Consider the following 21,705-nt stretch of genomic DNA (forward strand, 5'->3'; position numbering starts at 1 on the left):
TATCTCTAACCAGCACTAAAGCCAGGGACAAAGTCACACATTACTCAAAGGATGGTTGTTAAATATTAAATTTTAAAATGTACACAATAGACTGTATCTTGATTATGAATATTATCAGGACAACCATTCTAGTAGGCTTGCCTCTGGGGTACACATCATCAAATAAAAATAGAGGAAAGTCTAAGATTCCTTCATTCATGAGAACCTGAGCCAGTGCATCCTTTCAAGTAGTTGGGGACAAAGAGTGGTGTTGCCCTTTGGGACTTTTCTGGAGTTATCAGAAGATGGTGACACAGTGGAGCAAATGGGAAAGGTGTTGGCGTGATGAAAAGAGTCCCAAACTACCCTCAAGAGCGAGGGATGGAAGAGAACTTGCATACAGTTCCTGGTTGACCAGACAATACCTTGCAGCTTGGCTGGTGGGACACAAGAGATTGAGCAGCGTTTCAGAAAGTTGGTTCCCTCTGAGCAGGAGAAGTTTGCATAGTTCACCAAAGACAGGTCGGGAACACCACAGTCCACGGGAAGGCAGCTCACATTCTGGTCCCAGTGCCCAGAAGAACATGTGAGCAGAATTTCCTTCTAGAAACAGAGAAATTGCTTCTGTCAAAGTCACAATAAAAGGCTCATGAGAGTAGTTTCCAGGCTTTAGAAGAGTCTTGGTGATTATCTGTCTAAACATTTAAAACAGGACAAATTATTTTGCCTTTCTCCCTCTTCAGGCCTCATTGTTTTAATATACATTCTTACAATACTCAGTATGATGCTGATAAAAGAAGGCTGCTAGTGCCAGAGAATCATGACATGGCAAGACTCCTTCAGGCCATCTCTGTTGTCTGCTTTCCAGTTGCTCCTCCAGACCTGTTCTCAACTCTTCTCCACCCTGCTCTGGTCCAGAGAAACTGACCCCAGTGGATTTCATGCCTCTGACTTGTACTTGCATTCAGATCCAGGACACAGTGTCAGGAGCCTGGAGAGGGAGAGGGGAAGAGGGAGGCCAGGGTGCTGATTCTCCCCACTCTCTCCCAAGGGTCACTGCAGATTGACTATATCTTCTGGAAGCCTGCTCCACATAGTTTCTGCTCCTTCTTCCTGTGATTCTGCACTCCTAAGGTAAACCTTTCAGGCCTAGGGGTGATAACTGAGCCCTTTCACCTGGGATACTGCACCATCTCCTTGTGATTTTCCTATATCCTGCCTACACATTTATGAGTGGTCCCTTGATTAAATTCTCTCAAATTGCCCACTTTTGAGTATGTCATCTGTCTCCTGCTGGCACTCTTATTAATAAGCCAACTGATAATGCTACTGAAAATAATTACCTCCACTGGGAATGGTGCTGAGAGTTAATGCATACAAGGCATCTTCCAAACCTTGTAGTTAAATGTGAGAGATTCTAGCCATTTCCTAGGGCCTGCCATTTCAGTAAGGCAGCCCTAGAGCACACTGCTACTAATTCAATGAAGACATATTTATTGAGCACCTAGAAGGGCCAGGTCCTGTCCTAAACAAGATATCTTCCAGGAACTAAAAATCGACCAGGCAAGCAAATCTCATGTTGAAACAATTATTCAAAAACATGTGAAGGAGGAAGAATAGAAAGGAGAAAAAGAGGGAGGAAGGCAGAAAAGAAAGTAAAGAAGGAAATGTTAAGAGCTACATTTTTGTTTGTTATATCCTATCCCCTTCTGTAATGGTTAGAAAGAATGCCATATAAAGACTGCAAACCATAAAACAGAAGTAGAAAACTGAGATCAAGAAGAAAGAAAACATAAATATGCAACAATAAAGCCATATTGTATAATGCATGCTCCTGTATGATGGTACAACAGGAGCTGGAGGAGGAACTGCCATCCTCAGCCAGGGAGGACAGCATGTAGAAGCTCCACAGAAGAGGTAATACAGGATTGGCCTTTGAAAAATGATCAGGACTTCCCAGCAGTACACGGGGAGGTGGGAGAAGAAGGTGTCTAGGGTGGGGGGAATGTAACAAGCTAGGACCTGGAGACCTAGAAGCTTATCACTTGTTTGAAAAACGCACAGCCAACATTCTAGCTACTGGATTATCAAAGGTCAAAGGCAGAAAGGGGAGTTTCTATGGCTGAGTCAACCATCCTGCCAAGAAATCACAGTGGCACCAAAGCCACAGGTAAAATGACTGCTTAAGGCACCTGTCACCCCCGACACCAACTCCTGGCTAGCTGCTCCTTCCTGGTTCCCAATGTTTCCCTGTTGCTTGCCAGAAGGACCCAATTCAAAGCCAGACACATTTTTCTGTTTAGTTTCGGTTCTTGTGTCAACAAAACGCATTATTCCCACTGTCTTGTGATCACGAGCAGGGATTGTATAATTTCCTTCATGGGGCCAGCCTCAGGTGACAGCACGTTTGGTCAGCTGGAGAGTGCCGTTGCTGACTGCGCCAAGTGGTTGGCAAACGGCGAGCTCCCACCCTTCTCCCAGCCCAGATGCTGCCCCTCACTCACTTAACACAGCATGCAAGTCTGGCTCTAACTACAACGAGCCACTATCACTTAAAGAATGCCTCTCCAGACTGGGGGCAGTGGCTGACATCTGTAACCCCAGCACTTTGGGAGGGCGAGGTGGGCAGATCACAAGGTCGGCAGATGGAGACCATTCTGGCTAACACAGAATGAAACCAAATACAAAAATTAGCCGGGCATGGTGGCATTCACCTATAGTCCCAGCTACTCAGGAGGCTGAGGCAGGAGAATCACTTGAACCCGGGAGGTGGAGATTGGGAGGTTGCAGTGAGCTGAGATAGTGCCACTGCACTGCAGCCTGGGCAACTGGGTGACAGAGCAAGACTCTGTCTCAAAACAAACAAACAAGCAAACAAAGAATGTCTCTCAAAATCTGCATATATTGCATATATTGCCTAGTGCTTCTCCTGTCTCTGTTAGGTATTGTCCATTTTGTTTTGAATTTGCTTCTAATTTTAATGCATTAAACATGTTGTCTTTTCTTCTCTCCCCTTCTTCACCTATCACATGAGTAGATTCAGTCCCTGCATTTTTTTCCAGTCTTTTTATTTCTTTTCTGGAGTGGACATTCCTTTGCCTGAGTTGAGATGGGTGAACAACAGGTAATAAGGGCTCTGCCATCCTGACTAAAGCATCACAGACCAAGAATTTGGTGCCTCAAGGTATATTAAACCTGTTTCTCTCTAGGCAGAAACTAAGCCAGCTGAAGCCAAAGTGCATACCTTTAAATCCTGACATCTCTAAGCAAGTGAAATTCTCCCACAGGTTCCCAACCTGTTAAGCAATCAATTGGCACAAAATAAAAAAAAAAAAAAATCAACTCTTGTAAGTCACTGATGTCTAGTTAACAGTTGTGTGTCCACTCTTTCCTTATGAGACCACACCTTTCTGTTTTTTTTTCCTCAAGCACCATCATCTCTTCCCTAGGGCATCCTTCTTCTATATTATAATATGGTTTTCTAATGGCTGATATCATGTTTAAAATTTCTCTGTAGGGAATTGACCTCTCTAAATGGAAAACAGAATTCTTAGTTGAGAATACATGATCATGCTCATAATACTGACAACGGTTAGAGTGCTATGTACCTATCATTTTGCTAAAAGCATTTACATTATTTCCAGTCATTATCATAACTCAATCAGATAAGCACTCTGTTCTAATCATTTTAAAATGTGAAAACAAGCTTAAAGAGATTAATTTGTTTTGCTTATTTTTTAATCCAAAGTTACACATCTTATATACAGTGGAGCCAAAATTTAATTCTGATCTGTCTCCTGAGCCATCCTGTTAATCTACATATTCTACTACCTCCAGACCAGCTTGAAATTCTGAAAATGGTGCTGTAGAAATTTGAAATGAAGCTTGTAGAAATTTGGAAAATTTGGCCAGAGTTAGGATCATGACAGAATCTCTGCCTCAGTAACAGCTTTAATGCTTCTGGGGAGAAAATCAGATTCTATTTCTTCAGTCTTTTTGTTGGAGGGTTGTTGCGGGGTGGGTGGACAGTGTGAACCACAGACATGCTGATTACAACCGATCTTTCCTGAAAATTACAGACAAGTCTGAACTTTGGCATTCTCATCTTAAAGGTAAAAGGAGGGAAAATAATTTCTGATACAAAGACAAACAAGGGAGAAGAACAGAATAAGCACTCCCATTTACTGCCCACCTCAGGAGAAATTTAAAACCCACTTAATCAGCACTGTACATACTTTTATATACCTTGCATTTCTATTAAGCCATCCTTCTTTCTGCTTGTTAGAGCCCCCATGTTTTCCTTTCAAATGGCTTAAAAACATCTGCTCTTTCCCTGTGGAGCCAGAGAGAAGAGCGTGAATACCCCCCCTTCCCAGGAACTTGGTCCTGGTGATCATGATCTTTCCACTCACCTGCATGGGCCTGATGTACTGCCCACCACTGGCCTGAAGGGCAAATCCCCTTTGACAAGTGATAGCACACTTCATGAGACCTGGGCCTATAGAGGTACAGTTCACCACATCGGCGTGATCAAGCAGCAATGACGGACAGCTGTCCTGCTTCCCACAGGGCTGATGGACACAGCTGGGATGAGAGAAACAGAAGCATCTTAGGACTCGTTGAGAACCAGTAAGGAGCAGCGATGACTTTGCAGCTCCGTCTGGGAGGGCTCCTAAACCAGAGAGAACAATTTTCTCCAAAACCGATATTTAACTCATCCCCTTTTTGCTCTACTATCCAACACCACACAGCAAATAATAAACATAAAAACTAACAGCTAACAAGTAACAGTTAGCTGAATTTCTATGGTTTTTTCTTCCAGAAGGATCAAATGGTGATGAAATGAGGTGGAGAACATATTCCAAGAGTTCTGCATGGTTCAGAAATGAACAGATCATGGGATGACACTCAAAATATTTAACAACCAGTACTGCTGGGTCCCAAGCAATTAGAACAAATCCAGAACAAAGCTCAGGAGTGAAATCGGAAGGCCCCTAGTTATGTCAGGCATCAGTCTTTCAAATGTTTGATCACAAGGTGACACAGAAGGCCACGCCTGAAGGGCCTAGGTTTCTGAGATGACAGAAAGGCAACACCAATTTACCGATTGGTATGGAAATATTTTGACAACTGCTAAAGCCATAGCAGTACATACCACTGAAGAGTAGCACAGACTCAGCAGAAATGGAACCGGTTACTGGAAGAGGAAACTCACACATCTTGAATCCATGTCCCATGCTTAACTTACGCTAGATGCTTCCACAGACATCCTCTCAGCAGAGAACTGCTATCTTGGATTGCCAGGGCCAATCTAGACTCAGCCTGGACCATAACAGCAGCAAGAATACACTGGAGCAAAATGAGTGTCACCCTCTTGCCATGGCAGAACCATGGAGGTTAATAATAAGGGCATTAGCCTCAGGCTCTCTGGAACTGAATCCTGGACCCATCATTTACCACCTGTTTGATTTGGAGTGAGTTATTCATTCCCAAGTGTTTCAGCTTCTTCCCCTATAAGATGGGGATAATTATGGCAACCTCACAGAGTTGTTATTCCTCTACTGCTTCACTGCAGAAGGCCTCAGTGGTCTGTTTGCTGTTAGTCACCCCATTTCTTTGTTCTCCCATTTCAGTACCTTTGCTCAATTTGTTGAGATTTCTACAAGGCCTTCTGCTATGGTTTGGATATGGTTTGTTCCAAAAAACTCATGGTGAAATTTGATTCCCAATGTGGCAGTATTGGTAGGTGGGGCCTAGTGGAAGGTATTTGGGTCATGAGGGCAGATCCCTCATGAATAGCTTAGTGTTGTTTTCATGGTGGTGACTGAATTAGTTCTCACTGGAATAGGTTAGTTCCCATGAGAGCAGGTTGTTATAAAGTCAGGGTGCCTCTCAAATTTTGCACCTTTGCATGTGTTTGCTTCTGCTATGTATGACACAACAAGAAAGCTGAGCAGATGCCAGCGTCATGCTTCTTGCACTTCCAAGACTATAGAACTATGAGCTAAATGAATCTCTTTTCTTTAAAAATTTCCCACAATCAGGCATTTGGTTATAGCAACACAAAATGAGCTAAGACACCCTCCTTCTCAGAGTCCCTTCAGATGCCCTCTTCCTTTGAACTTCCCAGTGAGTAAAATGCTCACTTCTAGCATTTCTTTTGCTTTATGTTGTATTATAGTCATGTATGCATTTTCTCATTCTTTAATCAGTGAATTAACTTATTTATCCTTTTATTCACAAGGTAATTAGTATATGAGTGTCTCCTAAATGCTCAATGTTCCAACCAGATTATGGACATTTTGAAGAGGAAAACTGGCTCTTACCCACTTCACATTAAACACATGACTTGCTGTAATCGACACAATAAAAATTTGCCAAATTAAGATTGTTCATGTTATAGACAGCAAAGTCAGTCCTTGGCTATCAAAATGAGAAATTTGTTAAATGTTATAATGACAAATAGGGATCTGAAATATGAAAATATCATTAAACACTGATTCAACCATCTTTCTCCACTCATTCATTAATAAGCATTTACTGAGCACTTTCTGTTGGGAAGGCATTGATCTGAGTACCAGTGGTATAAGAACCATACTCTTAGGGAATACATAGTCTAGTATGGAAGACTAACAAGATATTTTCTTGCTCTTGATGTTGTTGTCCCTGGTGCTAATTATTAGCCCAAAAGATATGACTACTATGAATCTTGTCATCAGTAGTGTGCTCTGTTTCCCCCTGAATTGTGTTAGTGGTCAACTATTCTATCAAAGATCTGGGCAATGATATGAGAAAGTAGAATAAACATCATTGAATATGCACCTACTACCTTGAAATAATTGAGTCTTGACTTAAAAAGCACTAGCCCCAAAAGGATGGATTCAAATTAAACATGCTAAAGTTGTTGACCCTGCTCTGATGGCCTTGGGATTTAAATTATATGCCAACGATACTCTCATTTCTTTTCTCTATGTTTATTATGTATAAGTTGGAAGAATTGGAGGTGATCGGTGTGAAGAAAATGTTTTCACAAGTTTAAGCCCTGGTTATTTCCTGTGATGATGAAGTATCCATTCTGAGACCTGATGAAGGAAGAAAAATATAAGGTGGGGGTTGTTAATGAGTCAGTCCCAATTCCCCAAATTCAATGCTGATATGCAATGTAGGAAATACATTTTTGTCTCCAAATATTTACTTAATCTATCTGACAAGGAAGCTAAAATCTGACTATCCTTTACGAAATGTGATCATGATGCTTCATTAGTGATGCTAAAGAACTCCAGTTCTCTAGATGCCACATGCCACGGATGTTCCAAATGTAATCTCTTCTTCAGCATGCTAAACAGGAAGTACTGGAAAACAGAGAGTCATTAATACTCTCGTCCACATCAGTTTATTGGAAAGAAGTTAGGGTGAAAAGAGCAAGTGCTGTTTTGAGTGATTTCGTCCAATTAATCCATGCCATCATTGAAGACAAATACATGTTGAGACAAGACACAAAACAAATGCTCTGAATGAGCCTCCCTCCATCAAAATGGGAACTACTGTTGTTATGACTGCCAGTGTGAGAAGTCCATCCAGCAGGAGCAGCAAGGGAGGAAGAATGAGACAGGGGAGAATATGAGAGGGGAAAGTGGCATGAAATAAGACCAACACCAAAAAAAAAAAAAAAAAAAAAAAAAAAAAAAAAAAAAAAAAAAAAAAAAAAAAAAAAAAAAAAAAGAAAGAAAGAAAGAAAAGGACCAAACCCAGACCTGTTTATGAAGTGAGAAATGGTTTTAGGGCAGCTGCTGCAAATTCTTTCACTAGCTTATATTTCCATTTGCTTCCTTTTTAAGGAATTTGTTTTATGAGGACGGAGTTTGTCAGGTCATTAGCTTCTGATGGCATCTGGTACCAATTGTAGACTTCTCTCCCTTGCACCCCAACCCCAAAAGCCCTTTTGGGTTTCTCTTCCACTACAAACACTGCTTCTCTGAGTGAGGTTGTTGTGTTCTCCATTATCCCACCCTCCCAGTACATTCTCCTCTCTACCTAATGCTACATAAGTACTAAAAGTAATTCATCTTAAAACTCAAAAGCTTTCCTCTTATGGTCTTTGGACAAACCTTACTGAAAGTGGCAGAAGTGAAGCCTTACAATGCCCCAGAGAAGTGGGAAGTTAGGTATTTATCTTGGTTTGACATACAAGGAAACTAAAGCTGTTTGGAGACTGGCTGGAGGCCACACAGCGAGTCAGAGGAAAATCCTCAGGCTGGATCTCAGAGCCCTCACTCTCAGGGCCAGCCTAGACCACCGGGCCATCTCCCGTGGGATGAGGTTGCTTTCCTGTTGCTTTCTTCCCAATTCAGGAGCTAGCAGCAGAGGCCAGAGTGAGCCAAGGAGCTTCTCAGCAGGGTAGGCAAGAGAAAAACATAGCATATTTAATAGTCCCATAGTTTTGAGCAGTACTCTTTTAAATAACAGTAAATCAAGTGATGATATTTGTCCAGCTGCCACTGTCTGCACAATGCCCTGCCCAGTGTGCATCCTCTTTTGGCAACACCCTCTCTCTTTCCATCTATGTTTCCAGCTCTTTCCCCACCCCATTACAATGTGTTCTCAGGTAAGAATATGATGTACCCAGTCAGATGTGATTCGCAGGTATTTCCATCTCACAAGAGTCAGTGTTTTAAGCCAAATGATTTTTTCACAAGGGAGGTTTAAGTCAGTAGGTCTTTACAAATCATACTATGTGGATGACCACCTACACATAACCCTAGCTTTGCTCTTTACCTCTCCACTCTGATAAGCCTCTACTCTCTTTCTGCTGGTCTTCACTTCCAATGCCATTGTGTTATAAGGTTTTAAAACATGCTTTTGGTTGAGGAATTTCTGTTCAAAATGTATGTTAACCTTTGGCTATTGTCCTCTTGTACAGAACCTGCCTGTGGGCACCCAGGCACAATCCTAGCAATGCCCTGCAATAATGATGTGTGTTTTTCCCTTGCTAGTTGTGTACGTGAATGATGCCTGCACTTGGGAAGCCTCTGTTGGCATACTCCCTTAAGAGTGGCCCTCTTATTCCATGAGGCAGGCTTTACCATAGCTGTGCATTAGACTCACTTAGGAAGCTTTTTAAAAAATTTACTCCTGCTCTATCCCCTGAAAATGTTGATTCTGTAGGCCTGCAGGGGGATTCCAGAATTTGATGTTTATAAGTTTCAAAGTGTTGATACTCACTAGGAGTAAAGCTCAACCCCATAAAGATCTAGATATATGTAACCTGAAAGATATGTCAATAAATTCTATAGGCCAAGACTGACTCCAGAAGGAGACATTGGCCTCACTGCTTCATCATTATGTTTTATTATATTAAACTCAAATTATCACAAAGAAGCCACAAGGTAGATCAAAAGCATAAAACATATCCCCTGTTCTGAAGAAACTTTGAATACAGCTGAAGAGAAAAAAATAATTAAATCATGGGTTACTGCTTATAAATTCATGGCTATTTCTGAGAAAGTTTTATTATTGAATTTGATGTGACTTTAATGAATGAGTGCAATTTGGAAAGGCAAGAGATGCCTGGAAAGTTTTCTCCAGTTCTTTACAGACAGAACAAAGGAAAAGCAGAAATCTCAAAAAACATCATTTCCCCTAAAACTGTGAACTGAGGAAAATTCAGTGTGTGCAGATCTCTTAACTCCTGACTAACAACGTTAGATAATTCTATACTGAAAGGAGTCAACTTTTATATCGGAAGACAGACGTAGGGGCAGGTTCAGACTTAGGGGCAGATTCCCAAAGTCTTCCTACATCTTTCAATAGTTAGCGAGGAACAGGGTAAGGTAGACACCAGAAAACAGACATCATTCTTTGCAGATAGAGTGGCCAGCCCCACCAACAAACTTTCCAAGAACTGTCCCCCAGAGAATGCCAAACCAGGCAGCTCTTTTAGTGGTCCATTTTTTGAGACCATCACAGGGACATTGGCACAGCTTCCAACCCAAGTCCATATTTGCGGAGCTCAGTAGTTCCTAACAAATAGGCAAAGTCCTGTTATTCTGCCTACAGCTGCCCTGAAGCTTTGGTTCAGGGTTCCCCTGAGGGTCTGAGCCAACCTGAAAGGACTTCAGAAGGTTACAACAATACATCAGAGTCGGTCAGAATCAGTACTAAAATCATTTCTTCTCCTATGTAAGAATGTGTGAAAGATTAAAGACCCCATTTCCTGACTGTGATGGAGGTGGGGGAGGGTGGGCATTTAACAACCATTTTAGAGGAACCAGAGCTCATTAAAATGGAAACAGATCTTAAAGAGAATTCAACTCAAATTTCTTGTATTAAATGAGAAAACTTAGCCCAAAAGAAATGATGGGATATTTCAGAACTTCCTGCAACACTAAGATTGTAATGTAACAACAAAGAAGCACTTAACTGAGTTTTAGCTCAGACTTAAAATCAGGGTGACATCAGCTCATAAACTTTTCTAAAGTCAATATCCACCCTCCCCCAGGCATTCATAAAAGTCTGATCACAACTTTTATCTAGCATCTAGCTTTGCTTAAGAGAAACTGGCATCTGTACCATACTTTTCAAGAAACAATACAGTGTGATGAAGAAAGTAGTAGACCAAGGCCACATGACTTGGGTTCTGGTCTTGGCTTGCCCCTGCTGGCCTCTAGGACCTTGGGCAAGTATCTTAACCATCCTGGCCTTCCATCTGCAAATTAGTAAAATGATGGGGTTGAACTGGCTTCTATCAAAGGGCCCTTCCAGCTTTAACATGGTATTGAGTTTCACAGATGAGGTGATGGTGGTATTGGGGTGGGAGTGCAGAAAACCCATGAACAGGCAGGATGTGGTAGAGAACTCAAGAAAGAGTTTCTCATAATCTTTCTTGCCCAGTGTATTTTTTTAGAGTAATGTCCCAACTTTTCAGTTGTTTAGTTAAACAAAATATTGTAATTCATTTATCCAAGAAGTACCACCCCTGACTAAATAGCAATCCCAGAGGTCTTTCTAGAAACAGCTCTTTGAAGGTTAAGTAGTAAAAGAGGATCAGATTTTTCTCTATTATTTTACTTCATTGTATTGATTCTTATGGAAATAAGAGGGTATGGGCTAAGAAGGAATACATGCTCTGAATTTGGCAGCAGATAGGAGTCGGATGTATAGAACGCACAGTGGACTGGATGAGACAGAGTCCTCATTTAATTTTCCCACCACCAACTGAAAACCAAATGTAATGACAATAACAGCATTCATCCTTAGATAGCTTTGCTATTTATCCAAACTAACAGAGAAAAAAGTCTTGATTCTGACTCCCCATTCTGCTTCCTCCTCATCTGACTTCATCTCTGCTTTGTAGGACAGGAACCAGGTTAAATGTTAAATATATTTCCTTCTTGGGAGGACCAATGCTGGTACTTTGAGGTGTTGAGAACCCTACTAACTGGGAAAATAAAATTAATTCAAGTTCTTCTCCTCTGAAGATTCTCATCTGAGGGAAACAGAGGAATCTCAGCAGTAATTCTGATTCTTCCTTCGCATGATAGAAAAATGTTGAATTATTATGCCAAACCGACTTCTCCTTCCATTCCTGTAACCTGGGAAAGTGGAAGTTTCTCTGCCCCTTTATTTAAGTCTGAGCACAGAGTTTGGCTCCTCAAAATAGATCTGTCAGGAAATGTCCATCTCTTCCTAGAATGTGACCTATTTGCAAGTTCAGAACTAGACTTGGAGGTCCCAGTGCTGGGCAAATTGCTTCACTCATTTTTGATTCTGGATATGGGCTTTACCATGTTTGCCTGTAGATGGATTAAAGACTTAAATGTAAGACCCAAAACCATAAAAACCCTAGAAGAAAACCTAGGCAATACCACTCAGGACATAGGCATGGGCAAACATGTCATGAATAAAACACCAAAAGCAATGGCAACAAAAGTCAAAATAGACAAATGGGATCTAACTAAACTAAAGAGCTTCTGCACAGCAAAAGAAACTATCATCAGAGTGAACAGGCAACCTACAGAATGGGAGAAAATTTTTGCACTCTACCCATCTGACAAAGGGCTAATATCCAGAATCTACAAAGAACTTAAACAAATTTACAAGAAAAAAACAAACAACCCCATCAAAAGGTGGGCAAAGGATATGAACAGACACTTCTCAAAAGAAGACATTTATGCAGCCAACAGACATATGAAAAAATGCTCATCATCACTGGTCATCAGAGAAATGCAAATCAAAACCACAATGAGATACCATCTCATGCCAGTTAGAATAGTGATCATTAAAAAGTCAGGAAACAACAGATGCTGGAGAGGATGTCGAGCAATAGGAAAGCTTTTACACTGTTGGCGGGAGTGTAAATTAGTTCAACCATTGTGGAAGACAGTGCGGTGATTCCTCAAGGATCTAGAACTAGAAATATCATTTGACCCAGCAATCCCATTACTGAGTATATACCCAAAGGATTACAAATCATGCTACTATAAAGACACATGCACACGTATGTTTATTGTGGCACTATTCACAATAGCAAAGACTTGGAACCAACCCAAACGTCCATCAATAATAGACTGTATAAAGAAAATGTGACACATATACACCAGGAATACTATGCAGCCATAAAAAAGGATGAGTTCATGCCTTTTGCAGGGACATGGATGAAGCTGGAAACCATAATTCTCAGGAAAATATCACAAGGACAGAAAACCAAACACCGCATGTTCTCACTCATAAGTGAGAGTTGAACAATGAGAACACATGGACACAGGGAAGGGAACATTACACACCGGGGCCTGTTGGAGGGTAGGAGGCTGGGGGAGGGATAGCGTTAGGAGAAATACCTAACATAAGTGATGAGTTGATGGGTGCAGCAAGCCAACATGGCACATGTATATCTATGCAACAAACCTGCACGTTGTGCCCATGTACCCTAGAACTTAAAGTATAATATAATAATAATAATAATAATAATAAGAGTATCGTCTACAGACCCCCTGCCTTTCTGAAGAGAAACAGATTTACATCACACAGCCAAAAGTGCTCTCTTTCAAAAGGCCTGTCTGTCACCAAGTTTCAGAACTCATGATTTTAACATAGATTATAAAATCTCTGGAATACCAAAGAAAGAATGAAAACAATTCAAACTGCAGACTACTATGCAGTTAATGTGCTTCCTAGCACTTGCCCAGGGAAGCAGAATCATTTATTTAAAATGACAAAAAGATATGTATATATTAGCTGACCCTTGAACAACGTGAGTCTGAACTTTGCCAGTCCACCTACATACATATTTTCTTCCACCTCTCCCACCCTTGAGACAGCAGAGCCAACCCCTCCTATTCTTTCTCCTCCTCAACCTATTCAACATGAAGACAATGAGGATGAAGATCTTTATGATGATACACTTCCACTTAATAAATTGTAAATATGGCCAGGTGCAGCGGCTTACGCCTGTAATCCCAAAACTTTGGGAGGCCGAGGTGGGTGGATCACTTGAGGTCAGGAGATCGAGACCAGCCTGACCAACATGGTGAAACCCCATGTACTAAACTACAAAATTAGCTGGGTGTGATGGTGCATGCCTGTAATCCTAGCTACTTGGGAGACTGAGGCAGGAGAATTGCTTGAACCCGGGAGGTGGGCATTGCAGTGAGCCGAGATTGTGCTGCACCACTGCACTCCAACCTGGGCAACAAGAGTGAAACTCTTTCTCAAAAATAAATAAATAAATAAATAAATAAGAAGAATTTGTAAATAATTTTTTTCCTCATGATTTTCCTAATAAGATTTTTTCTCTAGCTTACAATATTATAAAAATAGAGTGTGTAATATATTTGATATGTCAAATATGTGTTAATGGACTTTACGTTATTGGTAATGCTTCCAGTCAACAGTAGGCTTTTAGTAGTTAAACTGTGGGGAGGTCAAAAATTATGGGGAAATTTTTGACTGTATGAAGGTCAGTGGCCCTAATTCATGTGCTGTTCAAACGTCAAATCTACATGCTTTTCTCCTCCCAACACACATGATTTGCAAAGGCAGTAGCCATCTCCCTGTGGGGCACTTCCTAAAGAGCAATGATCACTGGCACCCTCCAAGGGACTGCACTGCCGACTCTCTCTCTATTATTTATTCCTGCACAGAAATTAAGCTATTCACTAGGGAATGACACTTCCCCAGCTACATTCATAGGCTGAGCCTGGGAAACTGTGAAACATAGAGTTAGGTGAGAACAACACAGCCCCGTGATGAAGTTTAATGGGCGTACGCTTCAGACTGTGTCACTCCTAGAACAGTACCTACAGGGCAGGAAGACAGGGTAGCCTGGCTTCTCTGTGGGCTGTACATAAGCTATGACTAAATGGAAGTCTTAAGGATTTGCGATCCAGCTCCTTGAATGGCTCTCAAATTCACATGCAGAAGTAAGAAGAACATAAAACACCTGTGGGGTCGCTTTGGGACTCTACCTCTCCCTACTTCTCCTTGGTTTATTTTCCTTGTAAATTTCTAGACTCCCCAACAGAAGCTTCATGTTGCTTCTGTCATCTTCTAATCCTAGAGTTTACCAGTCCTTGGTTGATATCAGATTTGGAGTATTATTATCTTCTGTTCTTTTGCTCTTCCTAACCCGCTGGAGCCTTGCAACACTGATGGCTCATTTGCTTATGGAGAAATCAAGGGCTGAGGAAGGGAATAGACTGTGCTAAAATCATGCGGTGAGACTAAATTATGTAGACAAAAGTGAGAAGCAGGGGTCTGGGCATTGGGTTTGCTGCCACTTCAATCTCCAGACTTCCTCTGCCGGCAGAGCTATGGTTGCACACAAAACCAGACACGGCCTGAGAGTCATTTCAACCAGAGCTTATGGTCTAATCTGTCTACAGCATCTGTCTCCTTGGCAGGCTGGCAAAATGACAGAACCTTGGAAATACTGGTTTCCTTTTATTTTCTGTGCTTTCTCCACCAGTTGCCATGAATACAGACTATACCGACAAGGCCAGTCCTGAGCAAAATGGGAAGTAGGTGACATTTTTAATTCATCCCTCTTTTCAATACCACTTTTTTCTACTTCTCTTGTTCCCTAAAACTTCTAAATGGCTACCTTAGGTTACATTTCAGCAGGGCCATGGGGCTCATTTTTTGAATTATCAAAATCCATAAGAGAATACTTCTGTTATAAATAGTTGATAAAGACTTAAAACACTTTTAGTTCTAGTATATAGTTATTTACTATTTTAAAGAGACATCTGGAGATTGTAGAGACTTAAAGAAAATAATTCTTAATAATGGAATTTCAGGCACTATGATAAGTCACTAGGGAGGAGTTGTTTTAAAATCAGTCTATTCCTTTGGGGGTGGACCTCAACCCTAAGTCTTCCTAAGCTGGTTTCACCTGTTCCTAGCATTTGATCCAATGCTTTTACTAGTTAGTTCTTAGAACGTATCACACTAAGAACAATCTCAGACAAAGTAATGTTTCAATAAAGGCTATTCTGGAATTGTCTTAGTCATACTTCATTAAGCCCACCCAAAAGACCATGTCCATGGCCCCTTCATTTTTCCTCTATAACCTCATGAGTCAGAAAAAAAAAAAAAACCAGTTGAAAAGGCTCAAATAGCTCACTGTGCCTCCCAAAGCCGACTTGTCATCCAGCCGGCCATCCATCATCTGCCGGGGGAATCAGAATCCTCTCCAGTGGGTTTTCCTTCTTCCTTCTTATTTTATGGACAAATCATTCTGGGAAAAGGAAGTTGGGCAAGAAAGCAAGGGAGCAATTGAGCAGCTATAATTCTTTCCTTGCTTAAAAGAAACTGTGTAGAAAATAAGAGACTCAATGTTAATTTGTTAAACTGCTTTGAGGAAGCAGATAATCAAATAAGTAGAAAGGCAATACATATTTCATTTCTATAGTGCCTTTCCCAGCAGCAAGAGAGAACATTTCCCGTCACTCAGGAACATTAAAAGGAAACCTGATGATAAAAATAAAAGATGAGGAGTCAAAAAATAAATGCTTTAAAATGCAGTTCCTAAGCCAAAAAAAAAAAAAAAAAAAAAAAAAAAAAGGAGGAGCCTTCACATCTTGAGGCTATCAAAAGGGGTTCTACATAGGACCGAGCAGAGGAAGAAGAAGGCTGGAAAGGTTTGGAACCCAATCCAGGTGGAAGAGGAGGGAAAAGAATTGGCATTTCAAATCTGAGCTCCAAGTAAGTGAAACACAATGGGAATCTGTAAAGCAGCAGCTGAGGGTTCCAGGGAAAAATAAAGCATGAAGCAGAATGACAGATAATAGAGATGAAATAATGCTATTCCCAAGACCAGACTCAGAGACTGATCACAGCAGGGATGGAATGGCCAAGTACTGAGCTGTGCCCTGGCTTCCTCTCCCTGGACTGGGGCTCAGACGTCCTATAAGCTAGCTCCAGCTCAATTTGTAACCTCCCCCCCCCCCCCCCCCCCCCCCCCCCCCCCCCCCCCCCCCCCCCCCCCCCCCCCCCCCCCATAGTATAACCAAGAAGAAACATATTCACACCTGAGTCTCTACATCTCCTAAATGAGACAGCCACTTCCTCCCAGAAACGCTCTGGGGACTATTAAAGACATAAAAGTGAAGTTCTACGGAAAAGTTTCGATTCTTTCTACCACATCCCCCCACTTCCTAACTATAATTCCATGTCTACAGTGAATTCTCCATGAACAATAGAGGTTAACACATAAATCACCTGCATTGGACTTAATGAGTAAGGCTATGGCTTCTCTGCCAGCAGATTCACCTTCTTAAGGATAGCTTTCTAAGGCTAAAGACATCTTTTGTGTCACTAGCACACAGTGCCATTGGCAGGGATCTGAGGAGTCCAGGCAGCCAGAGTAAGTCAACCTGAAGATAGGATTAACATGGCATGTTACCCAAATTCATAAACTGCAAAGGGAAAATTTGGGTCATTTGGATGACTAATTGTTGATTTTTCTACCAGGATTATTTATTTTCACAGGCCCTGCTTCAGGGAACAGTAACCTGAAGAGCAGAGGCTAACAGAGACGATGAAGGTGACTAAATTAGTATTCATGTCACAAATTTGTAGGTCTCTATCTGTGAGTCTGGGGCATTGCAAGCCAAACCAAATACACATTATTCACTGATTACTCATTTTTGAAAATTACTTGATACTCTTCTTTACATAAGCATGGTTAGCAAAGTAAGGCAGGTATGTTAATTATATGTATATGTTCAGGTTTATGATAAATATACAAGAGCTAGAGGCTGGACTCCAAATGATGTCCATAATAACAGCCTATTGGTAAATGTTTTTAATGCAAAAGGTAAATTCTCGGTTTAAGGATTTTTGCTTTGCATATAGGACCATATAATAACACAATGCATGAATTCATTATTTTTCCTTGACTCAGATTTTATATATTTTATAATAATCCACTTCCACTCAATAAATTGTAAATATATTTTCTCTTCCTCAATTTTCTCAATAATATTTTCCTTTCTCTAGCTTACTATTTTTGTAAGAATGTAGTATATAATACATTTAGTATATCAAATATGTGCTAATTGTTTGTTGTTATTGTTGTCGTTTTGTTTCATTTTGATTTTTGAGACGGAGTCCTGCTCTGCCACCCAGGCTGGAGTGCAGTGGTGCAATCTCAGCTCACCGCAACCTCCGTGTCCTGGGTTCAAGCAATTCTCCTGCCTCAGTCTCCCAAGTAGCTGGGATTACCAGTGCCCACTACCACGCCAGGCTAATTTAGTATTTTTAGTAGAGATAGGGTTTCACCATGTTGGCCAGGCTGGTCTCAAACTCCTGATCTCAGGTGATCTGCTTGCCTTGGCCTCCCAAGTGCTGGGATTACAGGCGTGAGCCACCACGCCTGGCCAATTGTTTATGTTATCAGTAAGACTTCCAGGCAACAGTAGGCTGTTAATAGTTAGGTTTTTGGGAGGTCAAAAATTATATGCATTTTTTTTTACTGTACAGGGTTGGTACTCTTAATTTACATGTTGTTCAAGAGTACAGGCTTACTTTTATTTAAGTAAATAGAAAAATAAAGATTTATGATGAAAAGAAAAAAGAAAAGAAGGAGAAGAGGAAAAAGATCTGAGGATGCCATTGCTCTTTACAATATTTATGTTTTTCTTAAAAAACGATATATCTTCATATAAAACTAAACATCCTCTTAACCATATGATCCAGCAATCACATTCCTTGGTGTTTAGTCAAAGACATTTTTAAATTTATGTCTATGCAAAAACCAGCACATGGATATTTATAGCAGCTTTACTCATAAGTGCCAAAACCTGGAAGAAACCAAGATGTCCTTCAATAGGTATATGGATAAATAAACTGTTGTATATTCACACAATGGAATATTATTCAATGATAAAAAGAAATGAGCTATAAAGCTATGAGAAGACATGAAGGAAACTTAAATGCATGTAACAATGTGAAAGAAGCTAATCTGAAAACTGTGTAATTCCATGCACTGTGTAATTCCAACTATATGACATTCTGGAAAAGGCAAAATGATGGAGATGGTAAAAATATTAATGGTTCTGAGAAGTTTGGGACAGCAGGGATGTAGGGTATGTTGGTGAATAGGCAGAACACAGAGGATTTTTAGGGCAGTGACAATGCTGTGCGTGATACTATAATGATGGATACATATCATTACACATTTGCCCAAATACATAGAATGCACAACAAACACTAAGAGCGAATTCTAATGCAAACTATAGATTTGATGTGATTATGACATGTCATTGTAGGTTCATCAGTTTTAAAAAATGTCTCACTCTGGTGGGGGATGTTGATAGCAGGAGTGGCTAGGCATGGGTGAGGTCAGTGGGTATATGGGAAATCTCTGTAGCTTCCTTTCAATTTTTCTGTGAACCTATAACTGCTCTAAAAGAATAAAGACCTTAAAAATAAAACAACAATGCTCTTTTGAATGGCACAACCACTTAAAAATTTAAATCATTTTAAAAATTAGTTTTATAATTCAATGCATATCGCATTAACCTTTTTCAAGACTGTCTTGCATAAAGTGAAACATATTCACAAACACACACATACACACACACATATATTCATACAGATATATGACCACATTGGTGTATGGCTATAGCATGTGGCTCCGTCAGGATATGAGACACATGTAGTCAGCTAACTCCAAGGGTATTGCGTACATTAGCCTATCTCAGGCTAAACTATTGTGATGGAAATAATCCCTGCCTTCTGAAATCCCTACCCTTGCATAATCTCCTCAACTTGAGTGTGGGTGGGACCAGTGACATGATGCTAATCAATTGAATACAAAGTTGACAAGCTGTAACACTTGTGATTATGTTACAAAAGATTGTAGTTTACTTGCTGAGAGACTCTTTGTCTTGTTGACTTTAAAGAAACAAGCTACCATAGGTGAGCTTCCCAATGGAGTGGACTATGTGGCAGGGAAGTAAGGGTGGCTTCTGTGCAACATCCAGCAAAAAAAAACTGAAGCCCTCAGTGTGACAGTCTTTTGGAACCAAATACCAACAGCCATGTGAACTTGGAAGTGGACTTTCCCCATTCAAGTCTTCAAATGAGAACACATTCCTGACACCTCATTATAGCCTTACAGATGACCCAGCTAAGCCTTGCCTAGAATCCTGACCCTCAGAAACTGTAAGATTATAAATAAGCATTGTTATAAGCTGCTATATTTATAGTAGTATTATTACACAACATTAGAAAACTAATACACACATAAGCCAGGCTTTCAAAATTATGTTTCTTTTCCTGGATTAGATGTACTTAAATCTCAGAGAGAGTGGAATATGTTTCTTCAGATTTTTTTTTCTTTTCTAAGAAACAAGATTTTTATTTTTTAATTTTTTTTGGTCTGGGCTAGGACCCCAGAGGAGCTGGGTCAAAACTTCTCTTTTTCTATTGACCTCAAATCCTCTGGGTTGTGCCCATAAAATTGCCCTAATCTGAATTAAATATTTCCTACACTTTCCCAAAAGTCCAAAGTATCTTTACAATTTTCCCCTTGGTAACCTACTCCATCAGGTTTCTCCAGCTCACCTGTATTACTTGGAGCCTGAATTTACAAGTCATCATTTCCTCTAAACCAATATGCCCGTTTACATAAGTAGATGTAAAATACAGCTGTCATTTGATTATTCTAGGGCTAGTTAAACTCTTGTTACCTGAATCAAAATATGGTTTGAGAGAGAGTGGGAGGATTTCTTGAAGAGTAGTAGACATGATAGTAGATTTCTGAAATAGTTTGCCATTTATATAATAGCTTTCCTTCCTAGAAACAAGTTACTTGGATTCTAGTCTTACTTTTGCTAATCCCAAATAAAGTAAATTTGTGCACTTAAGTCTCAGTTTCCTAAACTGAAAAATTATTCCTGTTCAACTGAGTCACTTAAATGGTTTCTGAACAACAAATAGTTTATCTCTTTCTATACACCAACACACATGAATACACACATGCAAACAAACACACATACATATACACATATAATGAGAGTGAGAACAAGAGAGAGAAGAAAGAACCCTAGTTTCCACATGGATATTTATTTTAAAAGATTAATATCCTATTCAATTTTATACTGGAACACTTGGCTTTGATAAGTTATAGTTTAAGGCAAACCTTAGAACCCACTAGGATTTTATATTTATGAGTATCTGTTACTTGTTTCCCATCTCAATCAGAATGTGTATTTATACTGAATAAACTAATAAGGTATTTATACTTTATGTTGGTCTAGGACTTAAGTTCAAAACATTAAAAAAAGAATTTCTAATTAGCTCAAATCTATTCAGAAATTATACTGAAAAATAGTATTCGCTTGTAGTCCCAGCTACTCGGGAGGCTGAGGCAGGAGAATGGTGTGAACCCGGGAGGTGGAGCTTGCAGTGAACTGAGATCGCGCCATTGCACTCTAGCCTGGGTGACAGAGTGATGCTCTGTCTCTAAAAAAAAGAAAAAGAAAAAGAAAAATAGTATTGAAGCCAGGAAAGAACTCCTGTGTGGAACACAAAAGACACAGAGAAAAGGGGTTTCTTCTTGGTTATTTAACAAGACTTTCTCTGCTGGTTTTCAACTTACTGCCTCTCAGTTCCAAATCCACCCTTCATTGCTCTGCTTTATGACACTAGAGCTGGACCATGAAAACATTTCTCTTTACCAGCTAGCATGTCACTTTTTTCTTCAGTAGATGGCACTGGAGAGACATTGCAGGATGAAGAGGCTTGCCTTCATTCCTATGTGCTTTCCTCTCCTTGCTTCTCCAGCCACGTGTGAGACAACCAGTGGTGCTCACCACCTAGTGAGTTTCAAGGATACTCCACATGTCCCAGCAAGTCTTACCAGCATCTTAGCTGGCTTCTCAACAAGTCTCAGTGGCACCCCGTGGATGTCTCCCATCAAGTTTCATTAGTGCCCAGTGGGGAGACTCCCAGAAAGTTCCAGCAGCACCACAGTGACAGCTTTCCAGCAAGTCCCAGTTGTGTTCCAGAGCCAGCTTCTTCATGAGCTTTTACGTGTACCCCAGTGAGCATTTACTGACTACCAGCCCCATTCCATTCTGTAGAACCTCCACAACTTCTCTGCCACACAACGTGCCACAGCCCACCTCTTCCAATGAGATCTGAACCTCAGCTTTGGGTTGGCGGCCTCTTCCATATTTGTTCCTTTCTTGGATACTCTTCTATCACTCCTAAAAGTAATGG

The 21,705-nt window shown here is 40.5% G+C and overlaps 1 protein-coding gene across 2 annotated transcripts in view; it reads right to left on the reverse strand.

The window, feature by feature from the left end:
- The window catches only part of PAPPA2 (pappalysin 2), a 298,413-nt gene that overhangs the window by 80,963 nt on the left and 195,745 nt on the right, over positions 1-21,705 (reverse strand). For both annotated transcript variants that reach the window (XM_050766967.1, XM_050766964.1), the window contains 2 exons: positions 4,392-4,563; positions 405-582 (listed from right to left, as the gene is read on the reverse strand). In XM_050766967.1, coding sequence (XP_050622924.1) covers positions 405-582; positions 4,392-4,563 — 350 coding nt within the window. The remainder of the gene's footprint in view (positions 1-404; positions 583-4,391; positions 4,564-21,705) is intronic.

The sequence above is a fragment of the Macaca thibetana genome, chromosome 1 (genome assembly GCF_024542745.1).
Source record: "Macaca thibetana thibetana isolate TM-01 chromosome 1, ASM2454274v1, whole genome shotgun sequence".
Classification (NCBI taxonomy): domain Eukaryota; kingdom Metazoa; phylum Chordata; class Mammalia; order Primates; family Cercopithecidae; genus Macaca; species Macaca thibetana.